The sequence below is a fragment of the Ornithorhynchus anatinus genome, chromosome 5 (assembly GCF_004115215.2).
Source record: "Ornithorhynchus anatinus isolate Pmale09 chromosome 5, mOrnAna1.pri.v4, whole genome shotgun sequence".
NCBI lineage: Eukaryota > Metazoa > Chordata > Mammalia > Monotremata > Ornithorhynchidae > Ornithorhynchus > Ornithorhynchus anatinus.
In genome coordinates, this window is record NC_041732.1 from 14,458,852 (window position 1) to 14,483,641 (window position 24,790).

Consider the following 24,790-nt stretch of genomic DNA (forward strand, 5'->3'; position numbering starts at 1 on the left):
TTCTCCCCCTGTCTCTTTTCTCGCTGTGGTTCCCTCCCTGCTAGTGTCTTCCTCTCTTCCCTGTGTTTCTTCCTTCTTCTGGCACCCTCTCTTTCATGCTTTTTACCTCTCTGTCCCTGTCTGTATTCTTTCCCTCTAGTTCTCGCCAAACATCTCTCCCCTTTTCCCTTCTCTCTGGCCAGGGCTCTCTCAGCCAGGACGTGGGGTCAGGAACTCAGGGGCAGGGTTAGAGTTCCATGTGCTCTACCCTCATGGAGCTGGCCCAGATCCCTAAAGCCCGCGGGATGTTATGTCCACTCAGCGCGGGGAAATCTGTTCCGTCCCAGCCACCTCCTCCCCTTACACCCTTCCCATCTCGCTGTCCCCTCTTCTGAGCAGTCTTTAGGCTATCCTGCCAACACCCTCTCATTCATCCCGGTGTGTTCCAGTTCCCTGACATGTCTTCTCTCGCTGCATTAACGGCTTAGGTGGTGCCGCCCCTCAGGCCGGCCAACAGCCCCTCTTGGCCTTCCCGGACCCAGCCGTGGGGACGGAGCCACGGGCGGCCCGGGGCAGGATGTGGGCAAAGACGGCTGCCCTCCCCCTGCTGTTTCTCTTTCCCTTGCCAGCTGGAGCTGGGAGCCAGAACTAGCCACGATGGCAGCGACCGCCGTGGCTCAGAACAAAATTAAAAAACAAACATGTTAAAGCACTACAGGGTGGGGAGATAGGGAAGAAGTGGGGATGAGGGGATAACAAAGTTTATAAGACTGAGAAGAGTGGGAGGAAACAGGACAGGAGAGGAAGTGAGTTCGGTGGAGCCCGAGGTAGGAAGACCGCTGGGAACAGGTGGGGAAAAGGGCTCTGGTGACATTTTGCTTGTTGAGCCCGGGCCTGGTTCTGAAATGGAACCTAATGGTGCTTTCAAATGCATGGGAAAAGGTTCCCTGTGACACAGCCATTCCCAAGACAACTAGGTTTTGGAGGCGTCTTGGGGAACGCCTGCCTCGATTAAGGCCAAACTCTTGCTTGAAGACAGAAGAGGGAGCTCTCTGGCCTGTTCCTTGTCATCGCTCGGGCACTGTACTATCATCGTCAATGCTGCTATTTATTGAGCACATACTATGCACAGAGCACTGTACTAACGGCTTGGGAGAGTACGGTACTGCAGAGTTGGCAGACACATTCCCTGTCCACAACGAGCTTACAGTCTAGAGGGGGGAAGCTGACTAGCAGGGGGAGCTACACCTCCACTCCATCCTCTCTTCCCCTCACAGACTGGGTTTCAAACCGGAGGAAAGCGTGACGAACTGATCAGACATAACATGGAAAGAGTGAGGCCCGGGAACCAGGAGACCGGGATTCTAATCCCAGGTCCACCACTTGCCCACTGGGTAACCTTGGACAAGTTACTCCACTTCTCTGTGCTTCAGTTTCCTTAGCTGTAAAATCAATCAATCGTATTTGAGTGCTTACTAGGTGCAGAGCACCATACTGAGCACTTGGAAGAGAACAATGAGTCTCATTCCCTGGCCACAAGGAGCTTACAGTCTCAAGGGGACTTCGATGCCTTCCTTTACTCTTAGATTGGGAGCCCTGGGTGGGGCAGGTCATGTCCAATCTGCTTATGTTGCTGCTACCTCAGCACTTAGAACAGTGCTCTGCACAAAGTAAGTGCCTAGGAAATAGCACAGATAGATATCACTATTAGTATTTGTTAGACACAGAACTCTGAGGGCTGGGAAGAAATTTGACTCAATCCCTGGCCCATAAGGGGTTCCCAAATTAAAAACTGAGGAGGACTCTTTTGAGATGGGGAAAAAAAAAAAGTAGAGAACCAGGGAGGATGAGCTCATCACCACTAAAAGTAAAAGCAAGTTGACTTCTGATGGGGAGGGAGGGAGATTCCATAGTTACCGTGCCTGCCTGGACCGCTTAGCTGGCTGGTCAAGGCTGCCCTGGGGCCCCTGATTGTCTTCCTTCCACAGAGGGGAGGTGGGGATTTGTCCTGAGGTGGTGGGTGGGAGATGGGGAACTGCCCTGGGGTGCCCAGAATGAATCTAATTTATTGAGCACATCCTGTGTGTGGAGAACTGTACTAAACACTTGGGAGAGTACAGTATAACAGTGGGTAGATATATTCCCTGCCTACAAGGAGCTTACATTCTAAACGGGGGAACCCTTGTCCATAAGATTGTGTCTGCTTCCTCTATAGTACTCTCCGGAGCACTCAGAAAGTGATCCACACAGAGTTAGTGCTCAGTAAATACCACTGATTGATTGACAGACATGCGGCTTCTGCCAATCAATCATATTCATTCATTGAATCTTATTTATTGAGCCCTTACTGTGTGCAAAGCACTGTACTAAGAGCTTGGGAGACTATAATACAACAGAGTTGGTAGACATGTTTCGTGCCCACAATGATCTCATAGTCCAGAGGGGGAGACAGACATTGATATAAATAAATAAAGTTACGGGTATGTACCTAAGGACTGTGGGGTTGAGGGAGGGGAGAAGATAGGGAGCAAATCAGGGTGACACAGAAGGGGGTGGGAGAAGAGGAAGTGAGGGCTTCCTCAGGGAAGACCTCTTGGAGGAGATGTGCTTTCAGTAAAGCTTTGAAGGTAGCGAGAGTGTCGGATTTGAAGAGGGAAAGTTCCCCAGGCCAGAGGCGGATTGGGAAAGAGGTTGGTGGTGAGGTAGACGAGATGGAGGTACAGTGCCAACCCTCTTCCCAACTGAGCTGCTCTCTGCCCTTCATGTCGGAGAGGCCACAGCTTTTTTCGACTAGTCAGTGGGGATCCGTGTTTTCCACCCCCAAAACTTTGCCCTCTAGAGTATGCGTCATTCCTGGACCCCACCTGCCCTTAAGGGAATTCCAGGTCTAGGCAAAGTCAGGGAGGAGCATGTAGAATGCAGATCATTCCTGCCTGAAGGCTTGACTAGGCTGTTTCCATAATAAAGTCGGGGCTAAATTAATTCACAATAGATGGAAACTCAGGGCTGAAAGCCCGTATTTCTGAATATCAATCAATCCTATTTCCTGAGACTTACTGTGTACAGAACACTGGACTAAGCACTTGCGAGATTACAGTGCAACAATATAACAGACACGTTCCCTGCCCACAATGAGTTCACAGTCTAGAGGGGGAAGGTAAAGATCGAGGTGGTATGCGATAAATGGGTTTTTTTTAATGGCATTTGTTAAGCACTTACTATGTGCCAGGCACTGTACTATGTGCTGGGGCAGATACAAGAAGCAGCATGGCTCAGTGGAAAGAGCATGGGCTTTGGAGTCAGGGCTCATGAGTTCGAATCCCAGCTCTGCCACTAGTCGGCTGTGTGACTGTGGGCAAGTCACTTAACTTCTCTGTGCCTCAGTTCCTTCATCTGTAAAATGGGGATGAAGACTGTGAGCCCCACATGGGACAACCTGATTCCCTTATGTCTACCCCAGCGCTTAGAACAGTGCTCGGCACATAGTAAGCGCTTAACAAATACCAACTTTTTTTTTTTTTTTTTACAAGTCAATCAGGTTGAACACAGTTCCTGTAGCACATAGGGTTCACATTCTCAACTGTCATTTTACAGCTGAGGTAACTGAGACACAGAGAAGTGAAGTGATTTACCCAAGGTCACACAGCAGACAAACGGCAGAGCTGGGATTAGAACCCCCCTTACTATGAGCAGAGAACTCTACTAAGCACTTGGGAGAGTCCACTGCAATGAAATTGGAAGACACAGTTCCTTCCCATGAAGAGCTTAGTGCCTTGAGGATGTTGGAGATGGTGTGGCGGTCACACAGACTAGCCTCACATTCAGAGGAAAGGGGGAGGAAAAGAACAGAAGTTGCTGGAATCGATCAATCAATGACATTTATTGAGAGCTTACTATGTGCCAAGCACTGTACTAAGTACTGGGGAGATTACAATACACAAGAGTTCATAAAATCATATTCATTGTTTACTGTATGAAGAGCAGATGTTCCTAGCCCACAACAAGCTTACAGTCTAAAGGGGAAACTCCCCCCCTAAAGATCCCTTTCCTGAGGGAAGGTTAATTGGATTAAGATTGTTTAATTTATCAGGTGCCTTCACCTGGAAGCAGAAAATATCAAGGAAAGATTGGGCAAGAAACCCTGTTGGCCATTTTGGGTCAGAAGGGTTGAAACTTGGCCCTGGAGGGACCCAGGTTATTATCTTCAAGGAATTCCCCCAAACCATAAAGGCACATTTCCTTCACAGAACCATGAATACTGAAGAGCTTAAGGGATAAGGATTCTTGTGTGTAGTGACACGGTAAGGAGGTAAATAGGGGAGGGAGATGAGAGATTAGTCATTAGTCCTGGAGGTGGGATTTTATTCATTCATTCATTAAATCGAATTTATTGAGTGCTTACTGTGTGCAAAGCACTGTACTAAGCACTTGGGAGAGTGCAATATAACAATAAAGAGACATTCCCTGCCCACAGTGGATTTTAGTAGGGTTTTGAGGATGGGAGAGTGGTGGCCTGTCGGATATGTCGCCTCAATCTGTCACCAAATCCTGTCGGTTCTGCCTTCACAAACCTCTACAATCTACCTCTTCCTCTCCATCCAAACTGCTACCGCCCCGATCCAAGCCCTTATCATTTCCTGCCTTGACTATTCCATCAGCCTCCTCGCTGACCTCCCTTGCCTCCTGTCTCTCCTCCCTCCAGTCTACACGTCACTCCGCTGCCCTGATCATTTTTTTCTAAAAATAAATTCAGTCCACTTCTCCCCATACTCCTTAAGAACCTCCAGTGGTTGCCCATCCACCTCTGCATCTGACAGAAGGCCCTTACCGTCGGCTTTAAAGCACTCCATCATTTTTCCCCCTCCTTCCTCACCTTGCTGTTCTCCTATTACAACCCAGCCTGCACACTTTGCTAATCTAACATCGACCTACTCACTGCACCTCGATCTCATCTCTCTCACTGCCGACCCCTTGTCCACATCCTGCCTCTGACCTGGAACTCCCTCCCCATTCAATGTACAGCAGACCACCACTCTCTCAACCTTCAAAGACTTCTTAAAATCACATCTTTTTGAAGAAGCCATCCCTTACCGAGCACTTATTTCCCTTATTTTCTCTCCCTTCTGTATCACCCCTGCGTTAACTCTGTAGCCATTAAGCGCTTGATAGTCACCCCACCCTCAGCTCCACAGCACCCGTGTACATATCTGTAATTTCTTTTGTCTGTCTCCCTCTCTAGACTGTAAGTTTCTCGTGGGCAGGGAATGTATCTACCGACTCGGTTGTATTGTACTCTCCTGAGCTCTTAGTTCAGCAATTTGCCGTACAGAAGCACTCAATAAATGCCACTGATTGATTGATATGAGAGGGGAGGGAGTTCCAGGTAGGGCAGGAATGAGTAAGAGGTCAACAGTGAGAGGAGAGAGCAGAGCACATTCAGTGGGTCGGTTTGTGAGGCGCGAATGTACGTGGACTGGGGTGTAGTGGGAAAGGAGCGGGCAGGGAGCGGATGGAATAATAATTGTGGTATTTAAGCGCTTACTAAGTGCCCAGCACTGTACTAAACCCCAAGGTATGTACCAGATGGTCGGATACAGTCTTAAAAATGGGGATTAAGAATGTGCGCTCCTTGTAGGACTGTGTCCAACCTGTATCTTGTATCTACCCCAACGTTTAGTATAGTGCCTGGCACATAGAGAAGCAGCGTGGCTTAGTGGAAAGAGCACAGGCTTGGGAGTCAGAGGATGTGAGTTCTAATCCTGGCTCCCTCACTTGCCCACTGTGTGACCTCGGGCAAGCCACTTAACTTCTCACAGCCTCAATTTCCTCACCTGTAAAAGTGGGGATTAAGGCTGTGAGTCCCACATGGGACAACCTGATTACCTTGCATCTACCCCAGTGCTTAGAAAAGTGCTTGGCACATAGAAAATGCTTAACAAATACAATAATAATAATAATTATATAGTAAGCACTTAACAAATGCTGTAGAAAAAGATGAATGGATAAGGTGTGAAGGGATGGGTCCAGAAGCACCGGCTGCAGATTTCATAAGGAGGTGGGAGATCTCCTCTTGAGACAGTTGGGGAGGGTGAGAGAGTGGGTGGTGGGGGAGGGGGCAGTTTTGGGGAGTTCAGCCCTGATGATTTCATTTTTTTGGGATGTGGTCCTGGGCAGTAAGGACACACGAGATTCGGGATGTGACCCTGGAGGGCCAGGTTGTAGGAGAAAGGTTCTTCTTGTTGAGGTCCAGAAGGGTCAGATCCCAGAGCAGGAAGGCTCCCAGCTTGACTGGGGAAGAACCATCATTCATTCATCGTATTTATTGAGCGCTTACTATGTGCAGAGCACTGTACTAAACACTAGTAAAGTACAATTCGGCAACAGATAGAGATAATCCCTACCCAACTATGGGCTCACAGTCTGTGCATTGGCAGCAGAGCTGCCCAGGCAGCTGGAGAAGAAGATTCAGAGATTTGAAGATTTCCAAAAAAGTTCAGTGCTCTGATCTCACTGTCTGTCTGGGGTTTGGGCACGGGGACTCCCAGGGTGCTGAGGACTCTGGGGGTTGGGGAAGGAGTCTTCCCCCAGGCTTCCTGTGGCTTCCAGTTTTCCTCGGAAGTGAGTGGGTAATACCCAGTCCCCGAATGATCCCCTCGTCTTTGGGGAGACAAAGGACAAGGGATGGTGGCAACAGAGATTTGGGGTTTTCTAGGCAGGAGGGCCCCAATACTGCCCATCCCATGCAAGAAAGACCTGGACTCAGTGGATGTTATCGTGGGCCCACCCCCTCCCCCGCCTCCCAGTCGAATGACACCAAGTGCTCTTTAGACTTGAGGGTCGTTGTGGGCAGGGAATGTGTCTACCACCCCTGTTATATTAGTCTCCCAAGTGCTTAGTACAGTGCTCTGCATAGAGTAAGCACTTAATAAATGCAATTGATTGACTGATTGATTGTCCCTGACATGTCCCAATATTCACAGTAATACTCATGACAACTGATGTCCGACCTGTTTGCTTCAAAATAGAGATGTTTATTTCCCTAGTCTTTTTACCATCCATTTCTATTTAAGCTGGAGAGGTTTATATAATTTTGGCATTCAGCCCAGTGAGGTGAAGTAATTCCCCTAGGGAGGGTGGACTCAGTTTGGAGGTGGGAAATCCAGTCAGCCGCACCTCACATGTACAAAAGCGGATCTGGGCCCGAGGTATAGGAGAGACAGCTTGTGGTAGCTGTGGGAAGCTACAGATCAGATGACATCTCAAGTGGAGAATGTGGTGAAATTCGGAGAGCAGGAGAGAGAAGGAAGCCTAGAATGTCAAGAAAATTATACTACTTGATCCAAATGCCTTGGTCTCCAATAGCTGCCTACGCAGAAGATTTTCAGTGGACGATCGAAGGCCCAAACTCCTCATGATCCTTCTTGCTGATCCACGTCTTGGAAAGTGGAGAGAGGGGCCAGGATGGAACCTCCGACCCAGGCACCGTAGCCGCGGTTAGGTTGGGTCATGATTTTGCTCTTCACGGTGCTGGGGGCCAGCGCTGAGTCCTCTTCCCACAGTTGTTCAGCAATGCCAGGGAGCAGCGTGGCTCAGTGGAAAGAGCATGGGCTTTGGAGTCAGGGCTCATGAGTTCGAATCCCAGCTCTGCCACTTGTAGGCTGTGTGACTGTGGGCAAGTCACTTAACTTCTCTGTACCTCAGTTCCCTCATCTGTAAAATGGGGATTAAGACTGTGAGCCCCACATGGGACAACCTGATTCCCCTATGTCTACCCCAGCGCTTAGAACAGTGCTCGGCACATAGTAAGCGCTTAACAAATACCAACATTATTAAGGTGGTGCCACCCAACAGCACGATGTCAGCATAGAGATCTTTCCAGATGTTCAGATATCACTTGTCAGTGGAGCAGTGCACAAGCTCGTGAATCCCAGCGGACTGCATCTTCAGGAGGGACGGCTGGAAGAGCGATTCCGGGCAGCAGAACCTCTCCTCTTTGAGGGCGACCTTCTGGCCATCGGGCAGTTCGTATTCCTTCTTAAGGATGTTGGAAGAACCTGCGGTGACCAGCTCCTGCTGGAAACCCAGGGCAACGTAGCACAACTTCTCCTTGATGTCTCGCACCACCTCCTTCTCTGCCAGGTGGCAAAGCTGTAGCCTTGCTTGATCAGGAGCTTCAGGAGGTATTCAGAGAGCTCGTCCACCAGCCAAAGTTTCTCGCAGGATGCCTCGGGACAGGACTTAGCCCTCCAAGATGGCATTGTTGTGGGTGACTCCCTCCCCGGAGCCCAGCACCATACCCATCATCAGCCGGCTTTAGGCAGTAGGAGGACGGGACGGATGAAATGCCTATGTAGAGAGCTGAGGTCTTGAAGGTCTTGAACATGATCTCGCCATCTTCTCCTTGTGGCCTTTGGGTTTAGGGGACTCTCCGTGAGCAAGACGGGATGCTTCGCCGGGTCCGTGTGCAGCTCACTGTCGAAAGTGCGACCCCGAGATTTCTCCATGTCTTCCTAGTTGGTGATGATGCCGTGCCGATTGGGTTGTTGGGGTCCAGTCTTGCCCACGGCCAGAGCCCCGTCTACTTCCGGGCGGTCTTTCGTCTGCCTCCAGGTAGTCGACTGTGGAGGGGAACATAGCCTCCGGACCTTCGCTCCCGGTAAACCCAGCCTTGCTAATTCCTGAGCTGCTTGTTGAAGACGGTTGGCATTGTTTTCTTTCTCGTCATTTTGGATCCGTAGGGCTGGAGCGTAGCGAGAGGTAGAGATGCCCGATTCCTCTACTGGACATGTGGGGCTGCTTCCCTTGATATATATGGGCCTGCCAGAGGCCACAGACTTCGAAATGCAATGAGAGTGACCAAAGGCCACAACTCTTGATGAGGCAGGCACTCCCTGATTTTTTTTACCTACCTCCTCGCCTCTCATAATTGGCATGCTGCCTGTCCCCATTCAACAATCTTTTTTTTTAATGGTTTTTGTTAAGCCTTTACTATGTGCCAGACACTTTACTAAGCCTGGGTAGATACAAGCTAATCAATTTGGACACAGCCCATGCCCCTGTCCCACATGAAGATGAGGTCCCATGTGAGAGATGAGGTTACTGAGGCCTAGAGGGAAGTGAAGTGACTTGACCAAGGTCACACAGCAGACAAGTGGTGGAGCCAGGATTAAGAACCCAGGTCCTTCTGATCCCAGGCCCGTGTTCTCTCCACTAAAGCAGTGCTGCTTCCAGTGCTGCCGGATACACACTCTGACCCTCCAGCTTCTCTGGCATCCAAGTGTAGTTGGGTTGCCCTCCCTCCCCCCCACACCAGTCTAACTGCCCCATCACTCCTGTAGCTGACCAACTGACAACTCATGTGGACCCTCAGTGCAGATGATTTCCAAATTTACATCTTTGGTGGCCCTCACCTGCTCTCCAGTCTCCTAATCTTCTGCTTCTAGAACCTCTCAACCTGGATAACTCACCAAGCACTTTAAACTCAAAATGTCAAAAACTGAACTTCTCACCTTCCCGCCTTAAAACTTCTCCTCCTCCTAATTTTCCCATCACTGTCAACACCACCACCATCCTCCCTGTCACAGAACCCACAACCTTGGTGTCGTCTTTGACTCCTCTCGGTATTTTTACCTCCCACATTTGGTAGGTTTTAAATGCTGGCAGGTTTCTTCCTCTATAGAATTGCAGAGATCCACCGCATCCCCTGGTCCCAGACAACCAGCATTCTGGCCTGTCTCTCTCCTCCTTGCTTGTCTTCCCACTTGAAGCTTCTCTTCCTTCAGTCTATTCTTATAAAGCATCAGCGATTTAAAATGCCCATCGGCAGCCCATCACTTCCTTTCTAAAATATCCACAAGGCTCCAATTTTTATCTTGCATTAAGATTCTCCAACAGCTGTCTCTCTTACTGTCTGTTCTCGTCTCCTGCTACATCCAACCAGTCAATCGTCTTGTTTATTGAACGCTTAATCTGTAAAGAGCACTGTACTAAGCCTTGGGAGAGTACGACACAAGAATATAACAGATACATTCCCTTCCCACAATGAGCTTACAGTCTAGAGGAGGAGACAGGCATTGAATAAATAAATTACTGGTAGGTTCATAAGTACTGAGGAGCTCAGGGGGTGGTGGAGAAAAGCAAGTCAGGTGATGCAGAAGGGAGTGGGAAAAGAGGAAATGTGGGCTTAATCAGAGAAGGCCTCATGGAGAAGATGTGCCATGAATAAATCTTTGAAGGTGGGAAGAGTAATAGTTTGTCGGATAGGAAAAGGGAGGGCATTTCAGGCCAGAGCGCATGACATGGGTGAGAAGTTGTGACGAGATAAACGAGACTGTGGTACAGTGAGCAGGATTGGCATCAGAGGAGCTAAGTGAGCAGGCTGGGTTGTAGGAGGAGAGTAGCATGGTGAGGTAAGAGAGGAGCTAAGTGATTGAGCACTTGAAAGCCCATGGTAAGGAGTCTCCGTCTGATGCCGAGGTGGAATGGATGCTACTGGAGATTCTTGAGGAGGTGGGGAAACACGGGACTGAACATTTCTGTAGAAAAGTGATCCAGGCAGCAGAGTTAAGCTTGGATTGGAGTGGGGAGAGACCCGGAGTCAGGAAGGTCAGCAAGAGGCGGATACAGTTATCAAGGAAGGATATGAATAAGTGATTGGATTAAACATGGTAGCAGTTTGGATGAAGAGAAAGGAAGGATTTTTAGCAATGCTGTGAAGGTTCAACTGACAGGATTTACTGATAGATTGAATATGTGGGTTGAATAAGAGAGAGAAGTCAAGGATAACGTTAAAGTTTAGACTTGTGAAACAGGAAGGATGGTGGTGCTGTCTACAGTGATGGGGAAGACAGGGAGATGACAGGGTTTGGGTGGAGAAATAAAGAGTTCTCTTTTAGACCTGATAAATTTGAGGGTTCATTCAATCATCGATCATGTTTATTGAGCACTTACTTTGTGCAGAGCACTGTACTAACTGCTTTGGAGAGTAACAATACAATAAGCAGACACATTCCCTGCCCACAGTGAGTTTACAGACTTCAGATGTTGGTGGAACATCCAAATCTTGAAGGCAGGAGGAAATGGGAAACTGCAGAGAGGGAGAAAGATCAGGGAAAACAGATGTAGAGTTGAGAATCATCCGCACAGAGGTGGTAGATGAGAGCTGATTGGGAGCAAATGAGTTCTCCAAGTGAGTGGGTGAAGATGGAGAATAAAGGGGACTGAGAATTGAACTTGAGGACCCCCATAGTGGGGCAGAAGGCAGAGGAGGAGCTCGAGAAAGAGACAGAATAAGCGACCAGAGAGATACAAGATGGTGACAAGTGAAGCCGAGGTTCATGTGAGTCTCATGTGAGACAGGGACTGTGCCCGCACCTTATTAGCTTGTATCCTCCCCTTGTCCAAGTCACACAGCTGACAAGTAGTGGAGCTGGAATTATATTGTACTCTCCCCAGGTGCATAGTACAGTGCTCTGCACTACAATAAACATTCAACAAATACTATGATTGTTGATGGATGACGCGTCCAGCTTGACTGTATAGAGTCAATAAACTGGACAGGTCCACTATGCACCCCTCCTTTAACCATATGGTGGTGGGGGAACGGATCAGATAGGGCACCCTCTGCTCTGACCAACCTGGCCCCCGTCAGTTCTGAAGTAGTCTTAGAACTGGACCTCAGCTCTTATTACAGATGAGGGAGGATGAGACAGGACCAGAGTCTTCATAAACCTCCAGTCTCTCCCCACCTTCGTTCATTTAATTGTATTTATTGAGTGCTTTCTGCATGCTGAGCACTATACTTACTTCATGAGGATTTTCCTGACTCGCTTGCTGTATGGAGAAAGGGAGTGTTCCAACTGTGGATGATTTGGGATTACACAGAGCTGTGTGTGCTTTGGGAGGGTTGAACGTCCTAGAAGAGGTTGGTTTAGGGGCCAAAGAGAGCTGGGCCTTGATTATCTAATTGAACTTGACCCTGTGATAAAGTGGAGAAGAGTCTAGCAATGGCACTGTTGGAACAGAACTCCTGGGGGTTTTTTTGGTATGGTATTTGTTAAGCACTTCCTATGTGCCAGGCATCGTACTGAGTGCTGGGGGTGGATTCAAGTTAATTCAAGTTGGACACAGACTTTGTCCCACAAGGGACTCACAGTCTTAATCCCCATTTTACATACTAGGTGACTCAGGTACAGAGAAGTTAAGTGACTTGCCTGAGTTCACACAGCAGATAAATGGGGGAAGCTAGGATTAAGTACCCCAGGTCCTTTCTGAACTTCCAGGCCTGTGCTCTATCCACTAGGCCATTCTGCTCCTCTGTGCCTTAGTTACCTCAACAGTAGAAAGGGGATTAAGACTGTGAGCCCCATGTAGGAGACAGACTGGGTTCAATTTGTTGATTTCGTATTTACTCCAGCACATCGTACCAAGCCTGGCCCATATTAATTGCTTAACAAATGCCATCAAAAAAACAAAAATATGCCCCAGTCCTAGTGCCAGGGCAAAGCCCAGGATCCTCACAGCTAGCAGAAGAACTGCCCAGGGCTGGGGGGCAGTCCTGGGCAGCCAACTCAGGCCAGGCAGGTGGCCCTGTAATGAACATTTTATGGAAGATGAACTTCCTCCAGTCTGTGCCCTAACCTAATGAATCCCTACCAAACAAAAAGCAAAGCCCTACTAGCAGATGCCTTGAGCTGGCTCATGAGGTTATTAGAGCCTCTGATAACCACATGGTCTTTGCAGAATTTTTTTAAGTGGACATTACATGGCAGTTCCTCAAGGCAGCGCTTCCAAAGCCAGATGCTGGAGGCAGGAGTTTCCTCTCTGCTCCTTTGGTGAGCACAACAGCTTTGCACATCTTCACACGTTCTCACACCAAGTAATCTCGTGTCCGCCACTGCAGAAGCAGCAGCTCACTCATTTAAGATGTTTGTTAAACGCTTACTATTTGCCAGGCCCTGTACCAAGCGCCGGTGTAGATGTGAACTTATCCAGCTGGACACTGTCCGTGTCCCACATGGGGGCTCAGAGTCTTAATCCCCATTTTGCAGATGAGGTAAATGAGAGGTGAAGCGACTTGCTCGAGGCCACGCAGCAGAGAAAAGTGGTAGAGCCAGGATTAGAACCCAGATCCTTCCAACTCCTAGGGTCTATCCACTAGGCCATGCTGCATCTCACAGCTGGTCAGAGGATGAGGGGAACACCCCAGTAACATTTAAAGAATGAACCTGCTTAGATGGTGTCCGTGAACACTGTCCATGAAGGCAAGTTTGCTGTGGGAGAGAGAGAGAGAGAGAGAGAGAGAGAGTGTGTGTGACTGTCAGGGATGGCTCCACTTTGGCCTAAAGAGCAGCGAGGGGATCTGAGTACAGTGGCTGGGTAGCAGAAGCAGCAGGTGCTAGTGGAAAGTGCTAGTGGAAGGTGCTAGTGCAAGACTGAGCTCCTCATCTTCCCTCCCAAACCCGGTCCTCTCCCAGACTTCCCTATCACCATGGATGGCACGACCATCCTTCCTGTCTCTCAGGCCCGCGATCTCGGTGTCATCCTTGACTCGCCTCTCTCGTTCACCCCACACATCCTATCCGTTACCAAGACCTGCCGGTTTCACCTTTACAATATCGCCAAGATCCGCCCTTTCCTCTTCACCCAGACGGCTACCTTACAGCTACGGGCTCTCGTTATATCCCGGCTAGACTACCGTGTCAGCCTTCTCTCTGATCTCCCTTCCTCCTCTCTCGTCCCGCTCCGGTCTATTCTTCACTCCGCTGCTTGGCTCATCTTCCTGCAGAAACGATCTGGGCGTGTCACTTCCCTTCTTAAACAACTCCAGGGGTTGCCTATCGACCTCCGCTCCAAACAAAAACTCCTCACTCTAGGCTTCGAGGCTCTACATCACCTTGCCCCTTCCTACCTCTCCTCCCTTCTCTCTTTCTACCGCCCACCCCGCACGCTCCGCTCCTCCGCCGCCCACCTCCTCACCGTCCCTCGGTCTCGCCTATCCCGCCGTCGACCCCCGGGCCACGCCTCCCTCCGCGGTCTCGGAATGCCCTCCCTCCTCACCTCCGCCAAACTGATTCTTTTCCCCTCTTCAAAACCCTACTTAAAACTCACCTCCTCCAAGAGGCCTTCCCAGACCGAGCTCCTCTTCTCCCTCTACTCCCTCTACCACCCCCCTTCACCTCTCCGCAACTAAACTCTCTTTTCCCCCCTTTCCCTCTGCTCCTCCCCCTCTCCCTTCCCATCCCCTCAGCACCGTACTCGTCCGCTCAACTGTATATATTTTCATTACCCAATTTATTTTGTTAATGAAATGTACATCGCCTCGATTCTATTTAGTTGCCATTGTTTTTACGAGATGTTCTTCCCCTCGACTCTATTTATTGCCATTGTTCTTGTCTGTCCTTCTCCCCCAATTAGACCGTAAGCCCATCAAATGGCAGGGACCGTCTCTATCTGTTGCCGACTTGTTCATTCCAAGCGCTTAGTACAGTGCTCTGCACATAGTAAGCGCTCAATAAATACTATTGAATGAATGAAAGAACTTGGATGAGTCAGAGGTCCTGGGTTCTAATTCCTACTCTGCCATTGGCCCATTGGATGATCTTGGGCAAGTCACTTCATTTTTCTGGGTTTGTTTTCTCATCTGTAAAATGGGGATATAAGTTCTCCCTCTCCTTTAGTCCTCTCCCAAGCGCTTAGTACAATGCTTTGCATACAGTAAGCACTCAATAGGATTATCTTTATTAATAATAATCCTTCTCCCACAATGGGGGTCCCAGTTTCAGTCCAACCTGATTATTATGTACCTGCCTCAACCTTTAGTAGTATGCTTAATACATACTGCTTAAAACCACGATTATTTTTTTAAGGGCTATGTGGGTTGCCTAGTTATGAGGGCACAACTGCTCTGACCGTTTATCAAAAGTCCCCTTTCCATTCCCAAGGCACACAGGTGGAGTCTACAGGGCTGAAAAAGGTTTACTGAGAAGTTTCTGTGGGTATTTTAGCTATGCACCAATAAGATCAAGCCCTGTATGAGTCAGGTTCCTGCCCTAAAGTTTAGTGGCTATAGTGTAGACACTCCTGCTCTGTTAGCCTTTATATTACTCCCCTTAAAAGGCTAAAATCAGGTACTTTATCTTAGTTGCACACTACCACCTGAATTCATCCTCTGAAGTTCTCTGGCCTTGATGACTCTATCCAGGCTGTTCGAAAGGGGAGAGGCCTTGGCAAGTGCAAATTAAGTTGGCCTATCAGGGTCTCATTACTGAGAAAAGAAACAGCTAAATGAATGTATTAGGTAAAATGGAGCTCTGAAGAATTTCTGGGGGTTTGGAGGGAAGGGGATAGGGAGGAGATTAAAAAGCCAAAGGTGGAGTGTGTGTGTGGGGGGGGAAGAGATGAAGGAAGATCCCACCCCTTTAAAAGCTTTGGTCAATGGTTCATGAGGGTCAGCTGACAGTGATATTTGTTAAGTGCTATAATAAGCATTGAGGTTGTTACATCATAAGCAGGTTGGACAGCCCTTGTCTCAGTCTAAAGGAGAAGACCAGCATTTTATCCACATTTTACAGATGAGGTTCATGACACTAACCAAGGTCACAGCAGATGTCAGAGCTGAGATTAATAATTAAAAATAATAATTGTGATATGTATTAAGTGCTTACTATGTGCCAAGAACTGTACTAAACGCTAGGGTGGATATAAGCAAATCGAGTTGGACACACTGCCTGTCCCATGTGGGGCTCACAGTCTCAATCCCCATTTTACAGATGAAGTAACTGAGGCACAGAGAAGTAAAGCGACGTGCCCAAGTCCACACAGCTGACACGTGGCAGAGCAGGGATTAGAGCAGCTCACTCCCATCCAAACCTTCTATCCGTGCCACCCCCCGACTCTTCCTTAGCTAAGTAAGGCCTGGGAACCCCACTACGTCATGAGACAGCTTCCCTTCATCCTGGTTCTATTCCTGATCGAGTCACATTGCTCCTTCTTGCCATTATTGAAACCTGGCTTTCTCCAGTTGACCCTGGCTTCCTTTCTGCTTTCCCCCACAGTGATAGGGGATACATGCTCATCTCCTGCTCTGAGAATCAGTGGGGAAGGGGGAGAAGAGTGGGTGTCCTTGTTCCCCACCTCCCCCAGCTACTTTTGTACAACCCCTTCCTTTCCATCCCATTTTCTCTTCCTTTGGAGCCCACAGCCCCTGACTCTGTCACCCTCTCCCATTACTTATTGCTATTATTTACCACCTGCCTGATCTTTGAAACCATTTCATCCTCCACTTCCCTTACAGTGCTCTCTGGGGACTGCAATCCTATTTGCTTACTGTGTGTACAGCACTGTACTAAGCACTTGGGCAAGTATGTTACAAAGTTGGTAGACATGTTTCCTGCCCACAGTAGGCTTACAGTCTGGCGGGGGCTGGGGATAGATATATTTATATAAATAGTAGATGTGTATTTAAGTGTTTAAGGGCCAAACAGAGGATGGAAGTCATACTGCAAGGGTAATTCAGAAAAGAGTGGGAGAAGAGAAAGCAAGGGTTTCATTGGGGAAGGCCTTTTGGAGGTGTTTTTAATAGAGCTTTGAAGGTGGGGAGAGCGAAGGTCCATCAGATATAAAAGGAGTTTCAGGCCAGCGGCAGGATTTGGATTAAGGGCCAGTGAGGAGATAAAGGTACAGTGGCATTAGAGGAACAAAATGTGCAGGCTGGGTTATAAGTCAGGGAAGTAAGTTAGGAGGGGGCAAGGTGATTGCTTAAAAGCCTCTGGTTAGAGAGTTTGATGTGGAGGTGGATGGGCAACCACTGGACTGATGGTTCTGTAGAAAAACTGATTCAGGCAGCAGAGAAGTGGGGAGACAGAAGGCGTGGAGATCAGCAAAGAGACTGATGCCATGTTCAAGGCAGGAGAAGTGCTTGGATTAATATGGTAGCAGTTTGGATAGAGAAGAAAGAGTGGATTTTACCAGTGTTATGAAGGTAGAACTGAGAGGATTTGATGACAGATTGAATGAGACAGAGGAGTTGAGGATAATGCCAAGGTATGGGTTTTATGAGGCAGAGAAGCGTATCTACAGTGACAGGAAAGTCAGGGAAAGGACCGGGTTTTTGGTGGAAAGATGAGTTTCTGTTTTGGGACATGTTTAACTTGAGGTGGCAGTGGGGCATCCAAGTAGTGGTCCTGAAGTCAGGAGCATATACAAGACTGCAAGTGAAGGGAAAGAAACCAGAGCTGGAGATGGAGATGTGGGAATAACCTGCACAGAGGTGCTAGTTGAAGCCATGGGAGTGAATGAATTTAAGGGAGTGGGGTGTACATGCAGAATAGAAGGGGACCCAGAAGTGAGCCTTGAAGGCTCTCACAGTTAGGGTGTGGAGGCAGAGGAGCCCACAAAAGACCCAGAATGAGTGGTCAGAGAGATAGGAGGAGAACCAGGACAGGGTCAGTAAATCAATCAAATGAAGTGCTTCTGTGTGCAGAGCGTGGTACTGTTTGGGAAAGTACCATTTAACAGAGTTGGTAGACGTATTAGATGGTGAAGCTAAGGTTGGCTCAAGTTCCCAGGAGAAGGGGGTGGTCGAATGTCGAAAGGTTGAGGATGGAATAGAGTGCTGGATTTGATAAGGGAGATCATTGGTGACCCTTGAGAGGGTGCTTTTCTTTGGAGTGAAGGGGTCAAGGAGAGAATTGGAAGAGAGGGAGTAGAGACATCAGTTGTAGAAAACTCACTCAAGGATTTTGAGAAGGATAAGAGGGAGTAGGTGGGTCATAACTGGAGTGAGTCATGGGGTCAAGGAACTTTTTTAGGATGAGAGACAAGAGCATGTTTGAAAGTAGTGGGAAGAGAGACATTAGAGGATATACAGTTGAAGATAGCAGCCAGAAGGGACAAGCATATTGCTAAGGTGGGAAGGAATGGGGTGGATTAAGAGGAGGTGGGAGACTTCTTGAGATCTTTCTGGGAAAGATGGGAGAATTGAAGAAGGGGCAGAGGGAGGGAGGGACTGAGAGGAGCAGGGGAGATTTTAGGGAAACCACACCCTTTGCTTTCAGTTCCAGTAAAGTACATGGTAGTTAGTAGAGGGCAAAAGGGCTTGAGAAGGAAGGTAAGTGTCTGAAAACTGGTGAAGACAGTGGGCATGGTTGTCAGTAAGGATGGAGAAAGTGTAGCTGGCAGAGGTCAAGTGGATGTTCAGTCTTATTTACTAAGTGCTTACTGGATGCAAAGCACTATACTAAGCCCTTGGGAAAGAATAATCCAAAGTAAGCAGTGACAATCCAATGCCTGCAACGAAGCTCATAGTCCGGAGGGGAATCACCTTTCCCTACTCCATTCTCCTCACTCAGCACTCCCCCCACTTCACCCGACCAGCTTGGTCACATGCTTGATCTCATCTTGTACAGTCTAACCTCATTAATTCTGAAACTCCTTTCTGACTTGCATTCTCTCCTCACAAATCTATCCTGTTCCCGTCCTATAGACCTCTGGTCTTTTGGACCCCATCCAATTTCTACAGTTATAGATGGACGGTGTCCAGCCTGACAATCTATGTACTCCAGTGCTGGGTACAGTGTCTGGTATAGTAAGGCATTAATAGTTAAATACCCAACAGAAGTTTAGTCCATGTCTTCCTCCTCCCCAGGAGCCTTCAATGGTTGCCTGTCCATCTGTCATAGCACTCATTGTTGGCTGAAAAATGAGCCCTACATGGGACAGGGACTGTATCCAACTTAACATGTCTACCCTAATGCTTAGAACAGTGCTTGACATATAAGGACTCAACACATACTATAATTAAGAGATTGCATGCCCTTAAACCCACTATCTGCCTCATGTTGCTTATCTATAACCCACCATGCATACTCTGCTCCTAATGCCAGCCTACTCTGTACCTTGATCTCCTCTATGCTGCTATGTAGATGGAGAATAGAAGGATACCCTCAGTTAGGGGATGGGAGGCAGAGGAGGAGCCCATGAAGGAGACTGAGAATGACCAGAGAAACTAAAGGAGAACCAGGAGGACAGAGTCAGTGAAGACAAGGTTGGATGAAGTTTCCAGGAGAAGGGGTAGGGGTCCACTGTGTTGAAGTAAGCTGAGAGGTCAAGGAGGATTAGGATGAAGTAGAGGGTGTTGGATTTGGGAAGAAGATTGGTGATCTTTGAAAGGGTGGTTTCTGTGGAGTGAAGGGGATGGAAGCCAGATAGGATGGGGTCAAGGAGAGAAGTCTGAAACAGCAGGTGTAGATGACTCACTTGATTTGAGAAGATTGGTAGGAGAGAGATGGGATACCTGGAGGGAGCGTTGGGGGTGGGGGGTGGGGTCAAGGGAGGGTCTTTTTAGGATAGGGGAAGACATGGGGATGTTTGAAAACAATGAGGAAGCCATTGGAAAGCAGAGAGTTGAAGATGGCAGTTAAGGAGGAAAGGGATGGCGGGGGGGGGGGGGGGGGGGGGGGGGGGGGGGGGGGGGGGGGGGGGGGGGGGGGGGGGGGGGGGGGGGGGGGGGGGGGGGGGGAGGGGGGGGGGGGGGGGGGGGGTTGAATAAGGTGCAAAGGAATAGAGTTAGATGCACAGGTGAAGGGGTAGCTTTTGAGAGAAGGCAGATTCTAGAGATACTGCTGGGAAGGTGGAGAGTTGAAGGAGGCATGAATTGAGAAGGCAGGGGTGATTAGAGTGCTCACACCTGATAGTGTTAATTTTAATGTGTTTTCCCCTTTGTATTTGGAGCACCTTGTGGTCAGGAATTCCATCTACCAGCTGATGTACTTGATTTTCCTTGTGCCCAAAGCAATGAAGTATTCATTTAGTGAACCTAGATCCTGCCTCCCAGGCTTAGGTTCTTTCCATGAGGCCTTACTGCTACACAGGTGATTAGTACAAAGTGAGAGTATGAGTCCATTAGTTAATATGGAATGTTTGTTATGGTTTGGTGTGGTAACTGGTTCTTTGTGTTAAACTCTGGCTCTCCCACACCAAATAGATCAAGGTTGAAGCTTTTCCCCCACTCCTGAGTGAGATAGCTAAGGGGGAGGGAAACAGCCAAAAACAAAAAAATCCCCAAACCACTAACAGAAGTCCTGATAGTTGTGGATTTAAGTGTGTACTATGTGCCAAGAACTGTACTAAGTGGATATCAGCAAGTCAGAAGCTCTTTTGATTTGTTTCCAGTTAGGGAATTTGGCCTTTTTTTTTTTCAAAAAAAAAAGAGGATTTTCAACTCTTGAACTCTAAGTCAAAAGGATTAAGAGGGATAGGAAGATATATTGGAGGCCAGGGACTGAGTTTATCAATATTTCTGTTGGCACCCCAACCCGGAGGTCTGTAGACCCAGCTCTGCCAAGTTACTTATCCCATTTGATGTTAATAACCACTAAGCCTCAACATGTCTGTGACCTACTGTGTCAATGCTGTGAAGCTCTGGATAAAGTTAAAGATTTTTTACCCTTACTCAGCCAGATCTTTAGTACTGTTGAGTAGTTTGCTGTGGCTTCAGTGACTTAAGTCAGGGCCATATCTTTTCTGCTATAATAATGGTATTTAAGCCCTTACTATGGGCCAGACACTATTAAACACTGGGGTAGATACAAGATGAGGATGGCCACAGTCCCTGTCCCATATGAGCCTCAGTCATTCCCCATTTTACAGCTGAGGTAGCTGCCAGAGAAATTGACTTGCCCAAGGTCATACAGAAGTGAGCCAGAGTTTGAATACAGGTCCTTCCGACTCCCTTGCCTGTGTTCTATCCACTAGGCAACAACTGATGCCCTTACTTCTAGGTTGGAAGGAGCAAAGAATTGTCTTCAATAGAAGAGTTGGCTCCCACTCAAGTGGTGGGTGAGATACTACCTAGTGGAATAGACTGTGAGGCTCATGTTGGGGACCAGGATTGTGTCCACCCTGTTGAATTTGTAATTTATCCCAGGTTTAGAACAGTGCTAGACACAGTTTTGGATACTGTAGAGAAAAAGGATCTAAACCAATCCCAATTGTTAACTGTGGCAACAAAAACACCTGTGGCTCCAGGGAACTGGTTGCCAGTGGGAAGCCAGGACAGTTTCCCCCTTGCAAAGGGAGTTCCACCCACCCTCAAGCACTGAGGTGTCCAGCTAGAAGCTAAGCCAGATACTCCCAGAGAGAGAACTTACTTTGGAGTTAGTTCCCATTCCTGTCCAGCCTGTCCTCAACCCAGCGAAGGTCAGCAACTCACAAACAGAGCAGGATCTGCTCTATTCTTTATTGTGAAGGAAAGGCCAATCACAATGGGGAGCCATGCTTGTTTTTCTGAGGAGGAGGAAGATGATGAGGCATTAGGGCTGCAGCTCCAGCCACTGACAGCAGGACCAGGATCAGCTCCCAGGTGAATGACTGATGGGAAAGGGAGGAATGGTGTAGAACTATGTGGTGGGAGAGGGGTGATGAAGCATTATGGAGGATGCTGGCCCCTTACCTAGGGGTGATTCTGTGGCAGATTCCTTTGGCTGACCTGGAGAGCCTCCCCCGTTTGTACTCACGTCAGAGATGATCAGTGGTCCGAGTACCACATCAGCCTCAGTTTCCCTTTCTGTGGAGAGGCCTGCATAGAGCTAGGGGCAAGTCAGAGCAACTGCAGGCTTTTTTTTTTTTTTAAAAAAAAAAAAAAAACAAAACAAGGGGAAGGGGTAGGGCAGTGAGAAGAGGAAGAGGACCAACACTGAGGCTCTTACCAGGTGAAGCCACATGCCTCTGGTGCCTAACCCTCCTGCCTTCAGGGGCCAAGTCTCCTGGCCTGTGGAAGGATTTGCAAGTTCCCCATCTCACAGCAGCTGCAGATGGTGCTGGTCCTCCACTGGAAAACCCAGCTGGAACAGAGGAAGGGGTGTCAGTCACCCCCCAAGTGCAGCTCTCACCTCCCCTCCTCTCCCTGGGTCACCCAAGGCACTCACCCATCAGCTACTCGGTCATAGGAACAGGCCTTGTTCAGGGCATCAGGGGTCTGGTCCACAGCGGTCACTTTCAGGTGGCAGGTGATGAAGATCTAGAAGGGCAGAGAGTGATTTGAACAGCTAGGCCCACCAAGGCTGACCTAGACCGAGGAAGAAGACTCACCTGGTTCCCCAGCTCTCCGGCAAACCGGAACACGTCAACCGTGAAGCGCAGTGTGTCCTGTTGGGGTCTGGGGGAGAGGAATGCTGAGGAGACCTCATCCCATCTCCCATCCACCAGGCACCTGGAAACAGGGACCAGGGTCCAGGCCAGCTGGCTCCAGTTTACTCAACTCCTTCCCTGCCCTTCCAGGGGCCTGCAGCTCTTAACCCATTGAAGTCAATGATCCTGTACTGAGGGGTGGAAGTCTTGACTGGCCTTGGGGTGGCCACACAGTGGTCAATAAAGAGCCTGAGTGGCACATGGTGGCCAGTCTGGACATCAGCTTGGATGTGGAGGGTTTCACCCAGCTGGAAGGACAGGGAACTCCTCTCCATGCTCCAGTCATCTGGAATACACACTTCAATGATCAGCATGTGCCCTCTGACCTCCTCTCCCTCCCTCCACCCAGACCACCCACGTACCGGCCATGAGGCGCAGGGAGAAGCCCAGCCTCTCCTCCACCCACAGCGTGGAATGAAAGGGGATCCAGGTGGGCTGGATGGCTCTGCTGCTCACGTTGTCCTTCCTGGGGAGGGGGGGAAAAAGAGAAAAAAAAAAAAAAGAGGCAGGGGCTGAGCAGGATCCCAGAGCAGGGGGCAGGGTGGGCCAGGCCCTCTGGGCTTGGGGCAGTCACTCACCTGGGGTAACGGCACTCGATGGGGATGGACACCGGGTTTGTCCTCATTATAAGGGGGTTCCGGGCTGGGCTCGGGGTGTAGTAGAGGACAGTTCTGTAGATCAGCGAATCTGACGTCATCTGGAAGAGAGCAAGGAGAATGTCTTGACTCACGCTCAGGTGTGGGCTTCCGGCTAGGAGTTGGTGATATAAGCTCTCCCCCTCTACATTGTAAGCTTGTTGTGGCCAGAGAATGTCTACCAACTACTGTATTGTACTTTAAGTGCTTAGCATGAAGCTCTGCACACAGTAAGCACTAAATACATATGCCATTGTCTGGTTCTGCTCCTTACTCCAACACCGCCTAAGGGCTTTTTTTTCAGTAGGACTCCTCTCCTCCTGGCTGCCCCCTCCTCAACTTTCCAGTTTAGAGACTAAAGCTGACTGGTATTAACTGCTCAGGCCAGTATGGTAGTGGACAAGACCCAGGATGGGAATTCAACCAGTTCCCATGAGCCTGCAGGGTGAGTGGGAGGGACAAAGTTATCTTGGACATGGTCATTCCATCCTGGGGATGGGGAGGAGAGCTTGCTAGGGTTAGAGGGCAGCTCACACAACTGTAGATGCCAAGTTCGTTTTGTCCTGTGTTTGCAGGGGGGCAGGGAGGGGAGAAGAGGGGAATGGGAAGGAGAAGAACTATTGTTTCAGGCTTTTAGACTTGATTGGAAACTCAGGTCTGGAGCCCAGCTGAGGGGAAGTGGCCATGTAGTGAATGGGCCCTTTTGATCCCTTCCTTAAGAGCTTCAGCAGGTCTCGGTTAGATAAGGCAAGTCTTCAAGAGGCTTTTAGATGAATTTAACCCAGCTGCCCTAAAGCTGATGAGATTTTCCTCTTCCCATAAAAACAGTAAAGCTACCTGTTGTATAAGATGTAAGTAATTTCCCACAGCAGTCGGATGGTTGGATTAAGCCCCACATGAAGGATCTTCTCCCAGAAACCCAGCCAAATGCCCAGAACCCCAGCCAAATGCCCAGAACTTTGGAACAGAATACCTGGTTGCCGTTCCACCTCTGGAATCAAACTCTAGCCAAGTGTTCAGCCCTTTTGATCAGGACTGATCACACTAGTTCAACTCTAGGATCACTTTTAGGTCAAAAGACCTCACCCAACAAATCCATCATTCACTTTTCAGCAAGTGGGTCTACAGATTCTCTCCTGCCCAGAGCAACCAACGGCTACTGAGCCACCCCAAACCTTATCCAGGTAGGCCCTCAGCTCCTTTCCCCATTAAGGGAGATAAACAGGAGGAAGGAGGCATTGTCTCTCCAGCCAGCCCCCAGCCTCACCTGCAGCTCAGTCCCACACTCGTGGAGCCCAATCTCAAAGTTGACAGTGGTGTCCATGGGATCCGAGGCCACAGGGGGACAGGCAGCCAGGCCCAGCGTCACATCTTCAGCCCGGACCAGCCGCCCGGTCCCGAAGAGGTCTCTCTGCACGGTCACCGCCAGCAGAGCCTCCTCACAGCGCACAGCCACGGCCGGGGGTGGGGTCTGCCTCAAATCCCTCTGAGCCCAGGGGAAGGGGCTTGCGGGGAAGCCTCGGGGGTCAGCAAAGCACCCCTCCCATACCACCCAGAAGAGGAGAACGGCCTGCAGGCGACCCTGGAGCCCCATGTCGTGGTCTGTCTCGCCGCCACAGGCCAACCATCCTGACTGACCTCTCCCCTGGGGCCCTTTATACCCACCCAACCGACCACCCCCACGCCCCAAATCCCTGACCCATCACACCTGTTCCCTCTCAGCTTCCTGGCATTCCACGCTTCCCATTCCAGTTGGCAAGAGCCGAAAGAGGAAGCCCAGCGCCCACTATTACCACCTGCTGGTCAAAAGCGTCCATTACGACGAACACTCATTTTTCTGGAGGTCGGAGCACAGCCTCTTGACTCTTTTCCCCTTTTTTTAATCCCCTCTGGCATTTGTTCAGCGTTTACTCCGTTCCAGACACTGTGCTAAGCGCTGAGGTAGTTATAAGATAATCAGGCTGGACACAACCCTTATCCCACATGGG

At 49.2% G+C, this 24,790-nt stretch overlaps 1 protein-coding gene, 1 long non-coding RNA gene and 1 pseudogene across 2 annotated transcripts; all 3 read right to left on the bottom strand.

Annotated features, from left to right (window-relative positions):
* Positions 1 to 7,360: 7,360 nt before the first annotated feature.
* Positions 7,361 to 8,912, bottom strand: LOC100093066 (annotated as a pseudogene).
* Positions 8,913 to 21,203: 12,291 nt separating this feature from the next.
* LOC103170023 lies at positions 21,204 to 21,808 on the bottom strand. Its single transcript, XR_003759671.1, has 3 exons — positions 21,687 to 21,808; positions 21,431 to 21,556; positions 21,204 to 21,348 (listed from the first exon to the last, which is right to left on the bottom strand). It is a non-coding gene; the product is annotated as an uncharacterized LOC103170023 (long non-coding RNA).
* A 93-nt stretch (positions 21,809 to 21,901) lies between these two features.
* Positions 21,902 to 24,427, bottom strand: LOC100076407 (zona pellucida sperm-binding protein 3-like). Its single transcript, XM_029066145.1, has 6 exons — positions 24,070 to 24,427; positions 22,746 to 22,864; positions 22,530 to 22,633; positions 22,276 to 22,453; positions 22,069 to 22,189; positions 21,902 to 21,997 (listed from the first exon to the last, which is right to left on the bottom strand). The coding sequence occupies exons 1-6, from the start codon at positions 24,394 to 24,396 to the stop codon at positions 21,902 to 21,904; spliced, it is 945 nt and encodes a 314-aa protein (XP_028921978.1). The 5' UTR covers positions 24,397 to 24,427.
* Between the last annotated feature and the right edge of the window lie 363 nt (positions 24,428 to 24,790).